The sequence below is a fragment of the Trichosurus vulpecula genome, chromosome 2 (assembly GCF_011100635.1).
Source record: "Trichosurus vulpecula isolate mTriVul1 chromosome 2, mTriVul1.pri, whole genome shotgun sequence".
Taxonomy (NCBI): domain Eukaryota; kingdom Metazoa; phylum Chordata; class Mammalia; order Diprotodontia; family Phalangeridae; genus Trichosurus; species Trichosurus vulpecula.
The window spans coordinates 378,808,592-378,825,863 of NC_050574.1; the positions used below are offsets into that span (position 1 = coordinate 378,808,592).

At 36.9% G+C, this 17,272-nt stretch overlaps 1 protein-coding gene across 1 annotated transcript in view; it reads left to right on the plus strand.

The window, feature by feature from the left end:
- Nucleotides 1-17,272, plus strand: part of PDXK (pyridoxal kinase) — a 70,344-nt gene that overhangs the window by 40,461 nt on the left and 12,611 nt on the right. The window contains exons 4-7 of the mRNA XM_036745909.1: nt 3,556-3,639; nt 5,964-6,010; nt 11,377-11,462; nt 12,844-12,889. Of these exons, the coding sequence (XP_036601804.1) occupies nt 3,556-3,639; nt 5,964-6,010; nt 11,377-11,462; nt 12,844-12,889 (263 nt within the window). The remainder of the gene's footprint in view (nt 1-3,555; nt 3,640-5,963; nt 6,011-11,376; nt 11,463-12,843; nt 12,890-17,272) is intronic.

Below are 17,272 nucleotides of genomic sequence, written 5' to 3' on the forward strand. Positions count from 1 at the left end.
TTTGAACTCAGGTCCTCCTGACTCCAAGGCCAGTGATCTAGCCATTGTACCACCAAGCTGCCCCTAACATTCATTTTTTTTTTTAAATTTCGAGTTCTAAATTTTCTCCCTTCCTCACCTGCCCCCTCCCTGAAATAGTAAGCAATTTGATATGGGTTATACATATGCAATCATTCAAAACATTTCCACATTAGTCCATGTCGTTAAAGAAGACAGACCTAAAGAAGAAAAAAAAATACAAAGTACAAAATAGGACGCTTCCATCTGCATTCAGACTCAATCAGTTCTTTCTTTGGAGGTGGATAGCATTTTTCATAATGAGTCCTTTGGAATTGTCTTGGATGGTTGTATTTCTGCAAGTAGCTGATTTATTCTCAGTTGATCACAAATTGTAAAATATTATCGTTACTGTGTGCAATGTTCTCTTGGTTCTGCACACTTTACTTTGCATCAGCTCATGTAAGTCTCTCCAGGTTTTTCTGAAATTTACCCGCTTATCATTTCTTGTAGCACAATAGTATGTCATTACAACCATATACCACAACTTGTTTAGCCATTCCCCAATTGGTAGGCATCCCCTCAATTTCCAATTCTTTGCCACCACAAAAAGAGCTGCTATAAATATTTTTGTACATCCAGGTCCCTTTCCCTTTTTTATGATGTCTTTGGGATATAGACCTAATATGGTATTGCTGGATCAGAGGTATGTACAGTGTGATTGCATAGTTCCAAATTTGTCTCCAGAATGGTTAAATCAATTCACAACTCCACCAGTTTTCCCACGTCCTCTCCAATATTTATCATCTTTTCTTTTCTGTCATATTAACCAATTTGAGGTAGTGCCTCAGAATGGTTTTAACTTGCATTTCTCTAATCAATAGTGATTTAGACCATTTTTTCATATGACCATAGGTAGCTTTGATTTCATCACCAGAAAACTGTCTGTTCATATCCTTTGACCATTTGTCTTTTGGGGGAACGACTTGTAGTCTTACAAATTTGACTCAGTTCTCTATATAGTTGAGAAATGAGACCCTTATTAGAGACACTTGCTGTAAAAATTGTTTCCCAGCTTTCTGTTTTCCTTCTAATCTTGTTGGTTGCATTGGTTTTATTTGTGCAAATCCTTTTTAGTTTAATATAATCAAAAACATCAATTTTACATCTAGTAGTGCTCTCTGTCTCTTGTTTGTTTGTAAATTCTTCCCTTATCTATAGATCTGACTGGTAATTTCCTTGCTCTCCTAATTTGCTTATGGTATCACCTTTTCCATTTAAATCATATACCCATTTTCACCTTGTCTTGGTATACAGTGTGAGATGTTGGTCTATACCTAGTTTCTGCCATACTGCTTTCCAGTTTTCCTACCAATTTTTGTCATGTAATGAGGTTTTGTACCAAAAGTTGGGGTCTTTGGGTTTATCAAACACTATATTAGCATGGTCACTTACTACTGTGTCTTGTGTCCCTAATCTGTTCCACTGAAGGATTTTTTTAAGTACTTAAAAAAACTATCCAAAAGGCCTCTTTAGCACCAAGTCTTTTTTTGTATGATTGCATTCCCCTTAGGCTCCATGAATTGTCCTAATACTGTAATGAAGATACCATATATTTATAGCATGACCTCTAAAACTACAGTTTACAATGGGTTTTTGGCTCAGCAAAATATTAACGTTTATTATGAAGCACAGGAGTGATTTTTCAGAGAAAATAGTCCCATTAAGGTCTGCCTTCTCACAAAAAATACATCTGTAAATTCTTGTTAAAGTCAGTAAGAAGCCTCGGGAGTATTTTATTCTATTTTATAAGTATTTTACTTATTGGGCAGGAGTTAGAATAGCATTGGATGGTATTTTTCCCCTACCAACAACATCCTTATAGCACTTTATGGAATAAAACAGTTTTTATTATTATTATTCATTGTCTGATTTCTCTAATAATAGCTTTTATAATACTACACCTGCTTTTCCCCCTTTGCTTCTGCCTCCTATCTTTGGAGTATTTCATTGTTACCTTCATTTAAATTAAATCATAGGGGCAGCTAGGTGGCGCAGTGAGTAGAGCACCGGCCCTGGAGTCAGGAGGACCTGAGTTCAAATGTGACCTCAGACACTTGACACATGTACTAGTTGTGTGACCTTGGGCAAGTCACTTAGCCCCAATTGCCCTGCCCAAAAAAACAAACAAAAAAATAACAAATAAATTAAATCATAAAGGGTGTATCAGGACACTGCTAGATGTTATAACGATTCAGAAGTATACAACTCTGACCCTGCCCTCAAGAAACTTCAAGTCTACTTCAGGAGAAAAATGAACTAATAATAAAAGGCAGTGTAGGTTGTATACAGACTCACGTGCAGGCCGTGTGTGTTACATGTTTCATCATGAAGAATGTCATTTAGTTTTAGTATTTAAGGAACAGAGAAGAAGAAAATCATCCATTTATTAACAGGAGTTCTGGTGGTTGGTTTTCTTTTTTAAAGGTTGGTAAAAGTATTTGAAATTATTGCTTAAAATGAGATTGGAGGATTTTCTATGAATCTGTGGTCTTATCTCCCTGTCTTTCATTAGTTCAGTTGCTAATGAGTTAGTTGTGTTAAGTTAAACTCTATTTGTTCAGTACTTATTAAAGCTAAAAACAACTCTTCTGTGCACTTTGGAGGATATCTGTGACACAGTGATATGAAATGGCTTATCTAACATAGTATGTTGAACCTGCCATATAGTGTCATAGAGCCCCCCTCTGTTAAGTTTGGTGATCTGTACTGTAGTTGACTTTCCTTTTGCTATCTGTGACTCCTCTTACCTAGCCTGATTCTCATCCTATGTAAATTTGGGGGGAATGAAGATTCCTATACTCTAAGGATCTTGTTTTTAGCATGATGATATTATAGCTAGTAAATTTCAGTGGTATTAGAATGCTGTTCTAATATTTTGGTACTATTTTACGCTTTAAGATTTGATTTAAGATTTCTTCACATGATTATCCTTAGATAGTGTTATTTTGACTAGTAGAATTCATCCTTCTAATGGTAGTTTAAACATCCAAAAAGGGAATGTAGGACATTCCAGTTTTAAAACTGGAGATTTTCTAAAATATGGAGACCTCTCAAACAGCAAAGTCCAAAAAAATTTTTTTTTGGATTAAGCAGTGCTTTATACTGCTTTAGTCATATTGCAAGTACTTTCAAGGATTTGGCTCCCTGCTTATGCATTAGCCTCTGATGAGGCTAGAAAAGTTGTTGCGTTTTTTTTTTTTAACCAAACTAACAAGAAAATAGTTAATACAGAATGCTAAGAATCTACCATTCAAGGGCACTGCTTACTTTTCAACATTCTTTCCAAGGCGAGGTTTTTTTTTTTTTGTTTTTTTTTTAGTGAATTGGCTCCATGAGTTCTGGCTTCCTCTCAGCTCTGCTGAATAGTCATAGAACACTTCAGCTCAGAAAGGTCCAATTCATAGCAGCTGCCATTCTTCCTCCATCAGGGTCATGAGGAGCTATCTCTTTTAGTCATACTAGTTCTTATGCACTTTGTTGTTTTTCTTCCCAAAGGTTACACCAGAGATAAGTCATTCCTGGAAATGGTAGTCGACATAATCCAAGAGCTGAAGCAGCAGAACTCCAAGTTGGTATATGGTAGGAAGTTGTTTTTCTTATTCCTTTATTGCCAGATCCCAGGTGAGACTACATTAGATGACAAACCAATGCTTTTCTTTCAGTGGGGTTTTCAAATTAGTCTTGAGAGAATAAGAGTATAGTTATGCAAAGTGTGTAAAATGATAAAATTTTTCAAATGATAGACAATGAAGCAAGTTGGCTGCCTTGTCTTAGGGTGTGCAAGTACTGGGCGCTCCTAAGAGCATGGTATTAACAGGAGCACTTTAATGCTTGGAATACTTAGTGCTTTTCCCAACCATCACCACATGCCCAGGATGGCAAACATAATCTTAAGTGGAAAGCTTGTGTGGGCAGCTGTAGGTAGCTTCGGCAGTTCTTCCCAAACATTCCTACACAGTCCCCCACACCCCCCAACTCTGCCCAGCCACATAAAGGAAAGGAGCACAGAGAAAAAAAACCATTCAGGTGGCTATTTCATCCCTGAGGGAAGAGCGACTAACAATGAGCTGGAACCAGTTGTATCCAAGCGGTTATACAAGTCAGGGACCTAGGCTGATGAAATCTTTATTCTGGAACTGAGAAGGACTATTCAGCCCAGCCATGGAGTCTAGTAAGTACTAGTAAGGAGGGAAGAGTTAAAAAATGAATGCCAGCGAACAGAAGAAAAGACCAAAACATCAAAATATCAAAATAACTTAAGGACAGATAGAACTTGGAGTTTTGAGTCACATGACTCAGAATCAGATAAGAATGAGGATCGTAGAGATAGAGAGCAGAGAGAAAAAGAGGGCATCACAAGAGACATTTCTTAGGTGTGGTAGGAAAAATACTGAATTGATATGATTACTTATTTGTTAGAGTTCTTTTTTAGGCTGAGAGTGGGGAGAGTTAGTGGGTAGTGACAGAAACACAAAAAAAATTAAAAGGAAAAAATGAATATCTACAAAACATTTTAAATACCCAGGAGAAATAAAAAATAATTTTAGGAGACCAAAATTGGGCAAGTTACTACCTTGTAAAATTTTACCTTCACTTTTTTCAAAATAAGCTATACACAACAATTTTAGTTTCATATACTATATGTGCCCCAAGTCTTGGTACAGTTTTAATCTTTAAAAAATTTCAGAAGTATAAATGCTATAATCCTACAAAAACATTATTTGAAAGTTAAGTTATTTAAATTTTTTACATATTTAGTCTTATGAATTTTGAGTAATAACATTTTTAACCTTAATAAGATGGGGCATACTATCATTATGTATTGTGTATGTAACATTCTGGATTACACTTTCAAACCAGTGGATAAATGGAGGAGGTCTTCTTGCTTGGCTGTCTTGGTCTCCTGATCCACCTCCATTAGACTTTGTTTTCTCTTGGGTCCATATCAAATCCATCATATATGAACTGTTCTTTGGATGATCCTAAGGCTATGATTACAAATGCACTCCATTGATTCACCGATCAGCAGTTGATAAAAGCAATAGATAGCACAAGATAGAGTTGTGTTGAATCATCAATATTTTAAAATTTCAAATAATGTTTCAGATATTTTTCTTTGTAAGTTTGTAGTATTTTTACTTCTGAAGTTATTAAACCTTAAAACTGCTGCTTTGTTTAAACCTTAAAAACTGCACTAGATTTTTGAGACACCTTGTACAGTTCTTTTTATGGGCTATATTGAAATGCTTTTATGTGTGGATAATTGTTAATTATAATAAAAAAGAAAAAAGTTCTTTCTGAGTTCTCACCCAGTTGTCTAGCACTCTCCTGGAAATCGCTTACTGTTTCTGATCTTAATAAAATTTTAAATAGTCACTGTTATTTTCATAATAATAGTATTTTTACTCACAAAGAAAACGCAGAGATAGGAATAGGGCCTGATCCTGTGATGTCATTGGTGCAAGTCGCTCCTGGGTAAAGAAAGTCTCTCTGTCACCATAGATCAGCACTTTTTCTATGGCATTTACCCGGAGCACAGAGACATTAAGTGACTTGCCTCTACTCACACAGCTAGTATCTGTCAGAGGCTGCACTCGAACCTAGATCTTTATGGCTTCTATGCTTGTTTCCTACAGCCATATAGTCTCTGTAGAAAATGAAACTGATTATAAATTATAAAGAAATTAACCAGACAGCTTTGGACAAGGAAATGCAGAAAGCCATGTAACAAGATGAATGGTGGAAAAGAAGCAAGATCATTTATCATATTTTCTTGTACCTTTTGACTTGTTTTTTAATAATCAATTAAGAGTTTTATAACATTGAAGAATATGTTACATGCCCTACTTCTCTTTGTCATGACATGAAAAGATCTTTTCCTAAAGTGCTTCTTTCTTTTGTAGTGTGTGATCCGGTGATGGGCGACAAGTGGAATGGAGAAGGCTCCATGGTTAGTAATTCCCTTACTGCTTGAATGGTGATACTGGTTCATGTTTAAAAGTAACTGAAAGGGTGCCTATATGCTGCTCAGTATTTGGTAGTAATGACGTGACATTTGTATGCCATGCTAATTGAAGCCAGCTTAAATACATTGTGGAATTTGAAACTCACAGCGATTCTATGTATGAGGTGTAGGTACTGCAGGTTTTATGCTCATTTTAAAGAAGAGAAAATTGAGCTCAGAGTTATCTGCTGGTGGTCACATGACCAGGAAGTGCCATGAAACATGGCTGGAAAACTTGAAATAATTGAGCTTAAGGAGCGTATAAAAGCCTGGAAGTATCTGGAAAAATTCCCATAAATTGCTACAGAACTCTCCTAATCTAACGTAACACTATAAAGGATGAGCCCTGGCACTGGCAGTTTGGGGAGCTATTTGTTCATTTATTTCAGTCATGTCCAACCCATGACCCCATTTGGGGTTTTCTTGGCAAAGATACTAGAGTAGTTTGCCATTTTCCAGGTAAGGAAACTGAGGCAAACAGCTAAGTGACTTGCCCAGGGTCATACAGCTAGTAAATGTCTGAGATCAGATCTGAATCCAGATCTTTCTGACTCCAGGCCTGGAAGTCTATTCACTGTGCTACCTAGCTGCCCCTTGGAGATCTATACCTCAAAATTAATGCAGATAAAAATTTATAAATAATTTTGTTTAGCTTAAATTTTCATTACCCGGTGTATATTGTGTGGTAAGTATAGTATTTGCAAAGTAAACAAAATTTGTCTCTCACACATAAGCACTGATCCAGCTCTAAATCTCTGAACCTTTGCTCCTGTGCTCCTCCTTTCCTGCCTTCCTCATCTCCTGAGAGGAGCTAGATAGACGATTTTGTTGCTCCCCTGATGAAAGCTACAATAACTATGTTCCCACACAGGTTGCTATGCAGCCTCACTGCTTCTTGTTGATTTAGGATCATGGGATTATGGAATTTAGACCCTGGAAATCATCCCTCCTGCCCTATCACGTTACAAAAGAAGAACATATCAGATTTTGAGCTCACAAAGAATTCAGCAAAAACAGTTGTTACCTAAAGGCAACTACATGAACTCCACACCCATATAGTATAACCAACTAAAACATTCAGTGTGTACAGATTCTTCCCAGCGGAGGATATTATGCTAGGAGTAAAAAATAAAATGGGGAACCATTGTTTTAGTTAGTGTCTTTTTCTTCCTTTTCCCTAGTCTCCTGCATTATTTCCCAAGGATCATCTCACAGTTGGCTTATGCTAATTGTATAATTTCTATTACCCTGTTTCTTTTCTTTGTATTCTAGCGGACTGAATAGCCTAGAGATCCCTGGGGTTCGCAGTACCTACACCATCCTGGATTTTCTGGGACAGTCCCACCTTAAGGAAAAGCAAAATCTGTTCACATGTAATGGGATGCTCCTTGATCAGACCGGGTGTCCCAGCTTTTGGCTTACAAAATATTGTCACTCTACCTTTCCTTCTTTTTCCATGAGCTAACTTGCTGAAGCCCTAAGTGACCTGCTCCCTGATTCCTCTCATTACAGCCATTCCCTGATTCCTCTAGGTTTTTTAGACCAAAAGCCTAAAGCATCCAGTTTCTTTTTCCTTTCTGTTGACCTTACTCTGGCCCATTTCTCCTCTCTCTTAGACAAGTTTCTAGTGTCCATAGATTTCTACATTATATTTCCTACAATTCCCATCACCTTGTAAAGTGATTTCTCATCCTAAGAGAGAGAAGTTGTCTGTCACCTCTCCCTCCTCACCAGTGGAGTATTGTCTCACTTCCTCTTCTTTTTCTGCAGGACTTTATTCACTCCTGTCAATTTTTGCAGTGGCTCATAATTCTCTTCCTACTTCTTTGTTTGTATCATTGTTGATATTCTGACTTGCTAAAATTGCCCCAAAACTTACTCAGGTTCAAGCAAAATTATGTCCCACCCTAAAGTGGGAGTCCCCAAACTATATTTGCTTCTCTTCACTTCATACCTTTGAAATAGAGTGAAGGAAGAAGGTAGCGAACAAAATGCTGAGTTGGTGGGGAACCAGAGTTTCAGGCTTTCCCGATTTGATGTTTGGTGATAGAAGAAGCTATTTTTGTTAGCCCAATAATTAAAAGTATGTTGTTATTGTTCATTCTGTCTCTTCTCTTTTTCTTCCTCTTCCTTTCCTCCTCCCTATTTCTTTCCCTCTCCCTCTCCCTCACTCACACTCTTTCATCTACAATTTTCTTACCAAAAGTCAAGTGCCAAGTATTGTATGCAATGCTAAATTATCTTTCTTGAAAGAAACCTTTATTAGTTTTATTCAGTATAATGATAAGTAAACTTTCTGATCTTTTATTAGCTGTAAAATCCAAATATATTAACCTATTAAATATTGGTGATTATGCACATAGGTAAATTAGTTGAGTCCAGCCCCTGTCATTATACTCCTAAAGACAAATTACCAAAAGACCCCTGCAGTGATATGAACATGTAACACCGTGAGTTTCAAACAATAATATGGAGAGAAGTATTTTGCCCATAGAGTATTTTGTTATTATTTGCATTACAAAAGGTCCCTTAGGTCTTCTGAGACCATTGCCCAGGGCAAAGAGGACTGTCATCCCAGTTTCATCATCTATAAAATAAAGCAGTTGGACTAAATGATTTGTGAGGCACCTTCCAGCTCTAAATCTCTGAACCTTTGCTCCTGTGCTCCTCCTTTCCTGCCTTCCTCATCTCCTGAGAGGAGCTAGATAGACGATTTTGTTGCTCCCCTGATGAAAGCTACAATAACTATGTTCCCACACAGGTTGCTATGTAGCCTCACTGCTTCTTGTTGATTTAGGATCATGGGATTATGGAATTTAGACCCTGGAAATCATCCCTCCTGCCCTATCACGTTACAAAAGAAGAAACTGGGGCCAGAGAGGTGAAATAACTTGGCCACAGCCACCTAATAGCAGAGCCAGGATTTGTTACCCAGGTCTCACGACTCTTAAAATCCTGTGCTTTTCATTTAGTTTCTATTTTCTTAGTAAATACAGTTAAGATACATTTGGCTTGATATGCTCCATTTTTGTTTGGGAAAGTATTGAAAAGCAGACTTCTGACCCATTCCTCTCTTTTCTTGCCATTTAAGCCCAGTGAGAAACTGAACCTGAAAAACAGAGCCTGCTAGTTTCTAGCTACTTTCCCCTTAACCTCCCAAAAGGTTCTGAGTCTCTAACCCCAGGAGGGTTAGAGAGAATGTACTGTTAGGGAAGGTATTTACTTCTCTACTCTCCTTAACTTTATACTCTTTCTCAAAACTTTATGCTCTGGTAAGTACCTGGATCCTTGACTAGAACATCTTCTTTTGAGTGGTCCTCCAATGTTGAGAACAAAATTGGGATCATTAAATTTTCCATCTTCTTCCATTAGCTTAGACATTTGCCACAAAGTGACAATAGAAGCAATTCACAGATTTGCTTCACTCATATGATCTTTTTAAAAATATTTATTTATTTCTAGTTTTTAACATTCACTTTTATAAGAGTTTGAATTCTAACTTTCCCCCCTCCCTCCACTCTCCCCTCCCCAAAATGGCATGTAATCTGACTATAAAAGGTCTCTTAGGTATTCTGAGACCATTGCCCAGGGCAGAGAGGACTATCATCCCAGTTTCATCTATAAAATAAAGGAGTTGGACTAAATTATTTGTGAGGCCTCTTTACATGTATGATTATATTAAACATATTTCCTCATTAGTCATGTTGTGAAGAGTTAGAACAAAAGGGAAAAACCATGAGAAAGAAAACATAAAAAAGGTGAAAATAGTATGCTTCGATCTGCATTCAGCCTTTATAGTTCTTTCTCTTGATGTGGATTGCATTTTTCATCATGAGTCTTTTGGAGTTGTCTTAGATAATTGCATTGCTCAGAAGAGCCAAGTCTAACAAAGTCAGACATCGCACATTGTTGCTGTTACTATGTACACTGTTTTCCTGGTTCTGCTCACTTCACTCATACCAGTGTTCGTGCAAGTCTTTCCATCACCCATATGATCTTATCGTCTGTTGGAAGACCACATTTATGCCATCTATTCTATTCTTTTTTTTTTTTTTCATTTAATGGTCTTCTGGTTTATCTTTTCATTTTAATTTCCATAACCCCATGGCTCTAATTTGCTATTCCCTTGTTTTTCATTTGTGCCACCGTTTAAAAAAAGGTCAGCCAGTAAACCTCTCCAAAAAGACCTAGCTAAAATATATGAAGTCAATAGTGAAGCATCATTTTCAAAGATGCTTTTATTTAGTTTCTAAGTAGTTGGGACTTTTGGCTAGGAGGGAGCAATCTTGAGATCTGTTATTCTGACTTGTGTTTATCATTTAAAAAATTCTTAAGTCAAATCAATATAATTAAAGGTATCAGACTTAAACCAAGTAAAGTGTTTATTCAGGACTTAGATTTTGTTCAGTCACCACGTTATGATTCATGTGTCCAAGAGGATACCTTTATTCAGAGTGAGAGTGTCTGGTAAATGTTGCATGACCTGCTCACTTAGGGAAGATGGATTTGTTGTCAAATATGTTTCAGTACCTATACTCCAGAGAAGTAACCTTATAGTAAACCAGCCCTAGGAAATTTTGGCTAGTCAATAGCCATCTAAAAACGTGTTGGGTAATCTTAAGTATACTGTAAAGTTCATCGGTTTTCTATCAGAGCCTCACATACTGTATGTTTCAATCTGATTTTTTTTAGAAAAATCTGATGAGGTCTGAAATCTAATGAAAATTGTCATATTGAATTACTAATCAGACAACCCGAGAGAAAAGAATATTCTAATAGACCAGGGGGTACGTTTTAATCACTTTAGCCAAAATTAAAAGTAAGCAAGTTTTCTCTATGCTGTGTTTTGTAATTAGAACTGGAAAGTTTGACACATCTCCATGTAGCCTCTCTCATTTCTTTTATCTCATCCTATGATTTTTTCCTTCTTTGTATTATTTCCTTACAAGAACTCTGATTCGAAAAAGATTGATGTACTCACTATCTGTTATAACATACAGTTCCCTTATCTGGAATATCCCTCCCCCCATGCCTGCCATTTGGAACCCTACCTATTCAAGAAGTCCAGAGGAAAAGTCCTCTCTCGAAGCCTCTCCTTCTTTTGAGCTCCTGTAGCACTTACCATATGAACCCTGCACTTGGCACTTAGCATACACCGTCGTCATTTGTTGGATATCTTTCCATGAGTGTGACCTCTATCCAGTTAGAATATGAATGTGTTCAGGGTAATGCTGTGTGTTGTACTGCTTTGTACTGAATATGCAAAGCACTGTCCTGAATACTTACTAGTTTCTCTCTTTTTCTTTTCTTAGTATGTCCCAGCAGATCTCCTTCCAGTTTACAAGGAAAAAGTCGTGCCTGTAGCAGATATAATAACTCCGAATCAATTTGAGGCTGAGTAAATCAACTTTTTTTTTTAAAGACTTCTTGTTAAGTACACAATTCTAAATGTAAGTTTACTCAGGGTAGCACTGAGATCATGTAGGAACCTTCTCTCTGATGGGCTTGATTCTGGAGATATGAGTTCTTTCAGATCACTGTGGCACCATTTTAAAAAATTTTCTGCCCCAGTATATTGAGTCAAGGTCCTCGGTGTCTGAAAGGGTTTGTTCATTTTTAGAAGGTAAGCAATTGACTTGTCATTCACAAGCAGGATTTAGCTAAATTGACAAAACTATAGTTTTTTATCAGTAACAGTTTAATCACAAGTTTATTTTGATTGAATTTTTTATGTATGTGAAGGGAAGCAGGAGGTGTTTTCGTTTCTTTGAGGGTTTCCTTGCCATATATAGTCTTTGGGAAGCAAAGGACAAAAAAATACTTTTTTTTAGCCATTCTACTCCATGTAGAAATTTGGGTAGTGGATGAAACTGGATTTCATAACATCATGACAACTATTTGGAAAACTATGCTCCAGCAATCTAAGCACCTAAAAACTGATGCATATCAACCCCAAAAGACAAGTATATGTAGTACACCTTAGAAAAACTTAATCAGAATTTTAAGATTCCAGTAAAAATGAGTATCTTGATGGCTGAAGAGAGTGCTTCAGGGTACCCGTACTGGAGAACCGATTTTAGCTCACATTGATTTTTAAAATGCTTTCTTTTTTAAAATTACATACATATTAATACATTAATCCCTGCCGCATTTTGGTATAGGTGACTGGGTTTTCTAAGGCTATGCCAACATAATAGGCCTGCCTTGGCAACCAAGTAGGAAAGTACCAGCTCTCCAAGATCAGCTTAATAAGAGAAGTTGCATTACTGTTGGGGGATGCATTTTTTAGCCATGACAAGCCATGATTGTAAAATGTTTTCCCCCCTAAAAATTGCTTGGCAATACATCATTAATTAATACATCATTAATTTTTGACTAATTTGTGATTATAGTTATTTTCCTATTTATTTAGATAACTGAAAGATACCTGGATGGTAGTTTGGTATTATATAATAATCTATGCTTTGCTATATATAAACCTTAATAAGGTTTTGAACAGAATATATAAACCCTTTAGTTTAAAAACTTGTGATATTTTCATTTTCAAAGGTAAATTCTTCCTGGCAGTATGTAACAGATAATGTCATATTATGCATTTCTGTTTTCTGCTGCATTGCCTTTGTGTTTTTTAGATTAACATTAATTATTGTAGATTAGGACTTAAGGCATACATGAAACATATGTCTGAGAACCTGATCCATAGAACCAAAAACTTGATAAACCTTATTAGTTTTTTTCTTCCTGTTCCCCTTCCCTATTCCTTTTTATTTATCCTTTAGGTTACTGACTGGAAAAAAGATTTCTACACAAGAAGAAGCATTAGAGGTAGGCACAGCTACCTTTGAATTTAGAATTCATTTTAATTGCATACTACCTCAAAATAATTTAAGAATCAACTTTATTATATCCAGTCTCAATTGTAGTGATTTCAGCACCTTTTACATTCAAAACTGCCTTTAATTGTTGGGGGTAGGGGGCAGAAGAAATTTTCTCCAAGGCAAATGAATTTCAAACAATGGTATGGCAAGACATATTCTGCCCATGGCATATTTCATTTATTATTTATTTTCATATAATGCATTGTAAAAGGTCCCCTAGATCTTATGAGACTATTACCTGGGATAAAGAGAGATTTCACTTTACCCAATTTTATTATCTGTAAAATGAGAGAGTTGAATTACACGACCTTGCAGTCCCTTGCAGATCTCCATCTCTGACCCTTCGATCCTGCACCTGCCCCTCCCTGCTGTCTGCTGAAAGCTGGTGTAGCGTTCCCTTCATAGGTTGCTGGATATAAGTGTTCACTTTTTCTTCCTGCCTTTTCAAGCAAGTCTAGAACAACATGATTATAAAGTTAGTAGGAAAAATGGGGGTACATGGGAGGAAATGTCAGCATTGCCTCCAGCCTGTCCAAACACCTCAACCTCTGTTAACTATGATTTAACAGTGTGAAGGGCAAAATCCCACATTATGATCTTTGCTGACTTTGCCAAATATCTCAGAACAAATCGTAGACAAGCTGGGAGACCTGTTCAATTCTGAGCCATGCTGTAAAGATGTAGACCTAGATGCCCAGTTAAAATATTGGAGTCCTTATTGAAATTTGTGTAAACTCAAGTTTGCTTAATTCATGTAAGCTTTTTGAAAATATTTTTCTAATGCAACAATAATAATAGCTAGCATTTACAGAGAGCTTTTCGGTTTACAAAACACTATAGAGCCTCACAGCAACCCTTTGAGGTAGGTACTAGTGTTTTCTCTAATTAAGAGATGAGGAACTTGAGTGCCCAGGGTCACAGAGCTAGAAAAACTGAGGTCTTCTTGACTCCAAACCTTCCTGTATATCTATTGTGTCACCTTCATCCATCATCTCTCTGGACAATAATAATAGTTTACATTCTCTATTTTACATGTGGGGAAACTGAGACTGAGAGGTGAAGTGATTTTGCCCATGGCCACACAGCTGTTCTGAGGGATTAGAATTCAGATCTCCTGACTCCAAGTCTAGTACTCTTTCCACTATGCCGTGCTTTTGGGAAATACAGAAGGAAGAGAGAGATAATAGAGACTGTAATTTGTTACTGTAACATGCTTGGCTATTGTAACCAGTGGCCCTAGTCTCTTAACTTTGTGGCTACATTGGAGATCAGTTTGTTTCCCTGTGCTATAGAAAGAAAGATAAAGTACCCTGGGTCCTATGGATCCCTCCGAAGGTGGGTTCTTTTCCATGTCTCCCTTGTGTGGCAAATCATGTTCTCTACAGGCACAAGAGTTGGAAAGGGCAAGTAAATTTATGCATGTAGTGTAACATGTATGATGCAGCTAGTACCCAACAGTAAAAGGGAGTCCTCACTCATTATGGTGAAACTAGTGCCTGTAGAAGCAGATTCTGGTAATCTTGGATCTTTTCCCGTAGAACAACATGATAAAAAAAAGTAGGATTATTAGAATAGAAAAGGAGAAGGGTTACTAGAATTTATTCAGAATTCTAATCTGAGGTGTGTTAGCATGAGTTTGTTAATGCTAGCAATGCTGCCCTCAGACCAAGGCCTAATCAGGTTTTCTTTATATCAGGTGATTCTCCAGAACTTCTGTTTGATGTATGTATTGCAAAAAAAAAAAAAAAAGGGAAACAATAATCTTAGAGAAAACTGTCTGATATGAGGTTAATTCCATACCAGTATTCCTAAGACAACACCTTCATGCATGGGAAAGAACATACAGCTCTAAATTTGGGGATTCTTTGATAAATTGAAGGTTTTTTCATATGAAATTAAAAGGGATATTCTTGAAGCTAGTTTGGGTTTTTTGTGTGCCTTTGGAAATTTTTATATTTCATTTTTTCCAGTTATATTTAAAAATTATTTTTAACATTTGTTTTTTAAAATTTTGAGTTCCAAATTCTTTCCCTTCCTCCTCTCCCCTCCTTGAAAAGGCAAACAATTTATTCATATATATATATATATATATATATATATATATATATATATATATAAAATACATGTGCAGTCATGCAAAACATTTCCGTATTCGCCATGTTGCAGAAGAAAACAGAAACCAAAAAAAAAGTAGGCTTTGATCTGCATTCAGTGTCTCAGTTCTTTCTCTGGAGGTCAATAGCATTTTTCATCATAAGTCCTTCAGAGTTGTTTTGGATTATTGTATTGTTGAGAATGGCCAAATCATTGCTATTACTGTGTACAATGTTCTCCTGATTCTGGTCACTTCACTTTGCACTAGTTCATCTAAGTCTTTCCAGGTTTTGCTGAAAGCATCCTGCTCATCATTTTCTTATAGTATTCTGTCACAATCATACTACAGCTTGTTCAGCTATTTCCCAGTTGATGGGCATCCCCTTAAATTCCAATTCTTTGTCACCACAGAAAGAGCTGCTATAAATATTTTTGTACATATAGCTCCTTTTCCTTTTTCTTTCCTTTTAAAGTTCGATTGATCCAAAATTGATCCAAAGCAATTTGAAAGAATCAAAGCAGCTGAAGAGGATTGGGATTGGGGTAGTTTAGTATGGCAGAGGTTGTAGCAATGCCACCAGAGTCACCAGGTATCAGCGGCCTTTGTGCATCAGTAACCAGCAATTTCATTCCTCTCAGTTGACATATGAGCCAGCTAGTCAGTCAGCTGGGGAAATGGAAAACATGAGGATGGAGATATGACCTTCCCCAGAGTCTGATGAAAACACTGAAGACTGGAACTATCTCATGGGATGAGAGATGAAGGAAATCTTGCCTGCATTGATTTTGGGTTCCAGCTATGAAAAGCAAGTTATAATACAGAAATACAGAATAACCCATGTAGTATGTACAAGGCAAATTATTGAAGCAAGTCTTATTAAACCAAACTTTCAATAGTTATTTAGATGTTAAATCTTGAGTGTTGCATATAGATAGTAGAAAATATGTTTTCCCCTGGATTCTTTCATTTTTTGATGGAAGTTTACAAACAGGAGAATTCTTGGCCATGGCTATGCATGACTTTCTAGAAGTGCTGCCTTGGTTAATGACATACATTATAGAAACACTGGGAACAAAATGGAAGGATGCGCATATATATATGTATATTTTAAATGAATGTTCTGTATTAATCCTAATTCTGGTATGGAAGCCAGCTTAGTTTAGTCTTGAAAGAAGCCAGGGATTCTAGGAGGCAGAGGGAGAACATTCTAGTCATGGGAGACAGGAAAGGGAAAGACAATAAGCATTTAGATAGCACCTACTATGTGCCAGGTACTGTGATAAATGCTTTTTTACAAATATTGTCTCTTCAATCCTCACAACAACCCTGTATCGTAGGTGCTAGTGAGGAAACTGAGGCAGATAGAAGTTAATTGACTTGCCCAGGTTTAGACATCTAGAAGAGTGTCTGAGATTGGATTTGAACTTAGGTCTTCCCAACTCCAGGCCTAGCTCTATATGCCTGATGCCTCTGGTGGACAGACAGTGCAGTTGGGAAGTTGGCAGTGTCACTGGGAAGGAGCCAAGAGGATGTGTGTGCTAAGAGATGAGTGGTACAAGAAGAAAAATTACATAAAATGAAAAGAAGGTTGTTAATTATGGAATAGGAGTTCCAGAGGACCCAGTGTTGGTTGCAGGAATTGGCAGACAGATCTGAATTAGGATTTTGTTGGTGTAGGGTTGAGGTAGATGGGATGAGGACCAGACAGCTGCTGATCATCAGCAAGTTCAGTATCATTTGGATGGGGCCAAAAAGCTCACTGGTGTTGTTGCCCTGGAAGCCTAGTAAGGAAGTAAGAGGTAGTAGCATTGGTCTATCCTCCCTCCTTATTAGATTAGCTAGCCTGCGGAAATCTTTTAATGAAAGACCAAAAATGCTTCCTTTTGCCCACTACGGTATTGATGTTCCTGAAAAAGGATTGAGTTAGAAGTTTCGAATGAATTTTTCTTTTTTTTTTTCTTTTGGTGAAAGTTAAATGCATCATTACTCTTGGATAGTAACTAACTTTTTCTTTCTAATTGCCTTTTTCTTTGTCCAGAACTATTCCAAACAGAGATTGTATATGTGGTCTGATGTAGGGTTGAGTGGAGACAGGAAAAACAAATGTGAAGTTATGCTGAAAAAGCGACTAAAATACCTATATCCTTTGGTTCAAAACTGATACTGCTAGGCATATACCCCTGAGAAAGTCAAAGACAGAAATATCCATATGCTCCAAAATATTTATAGCAGCCC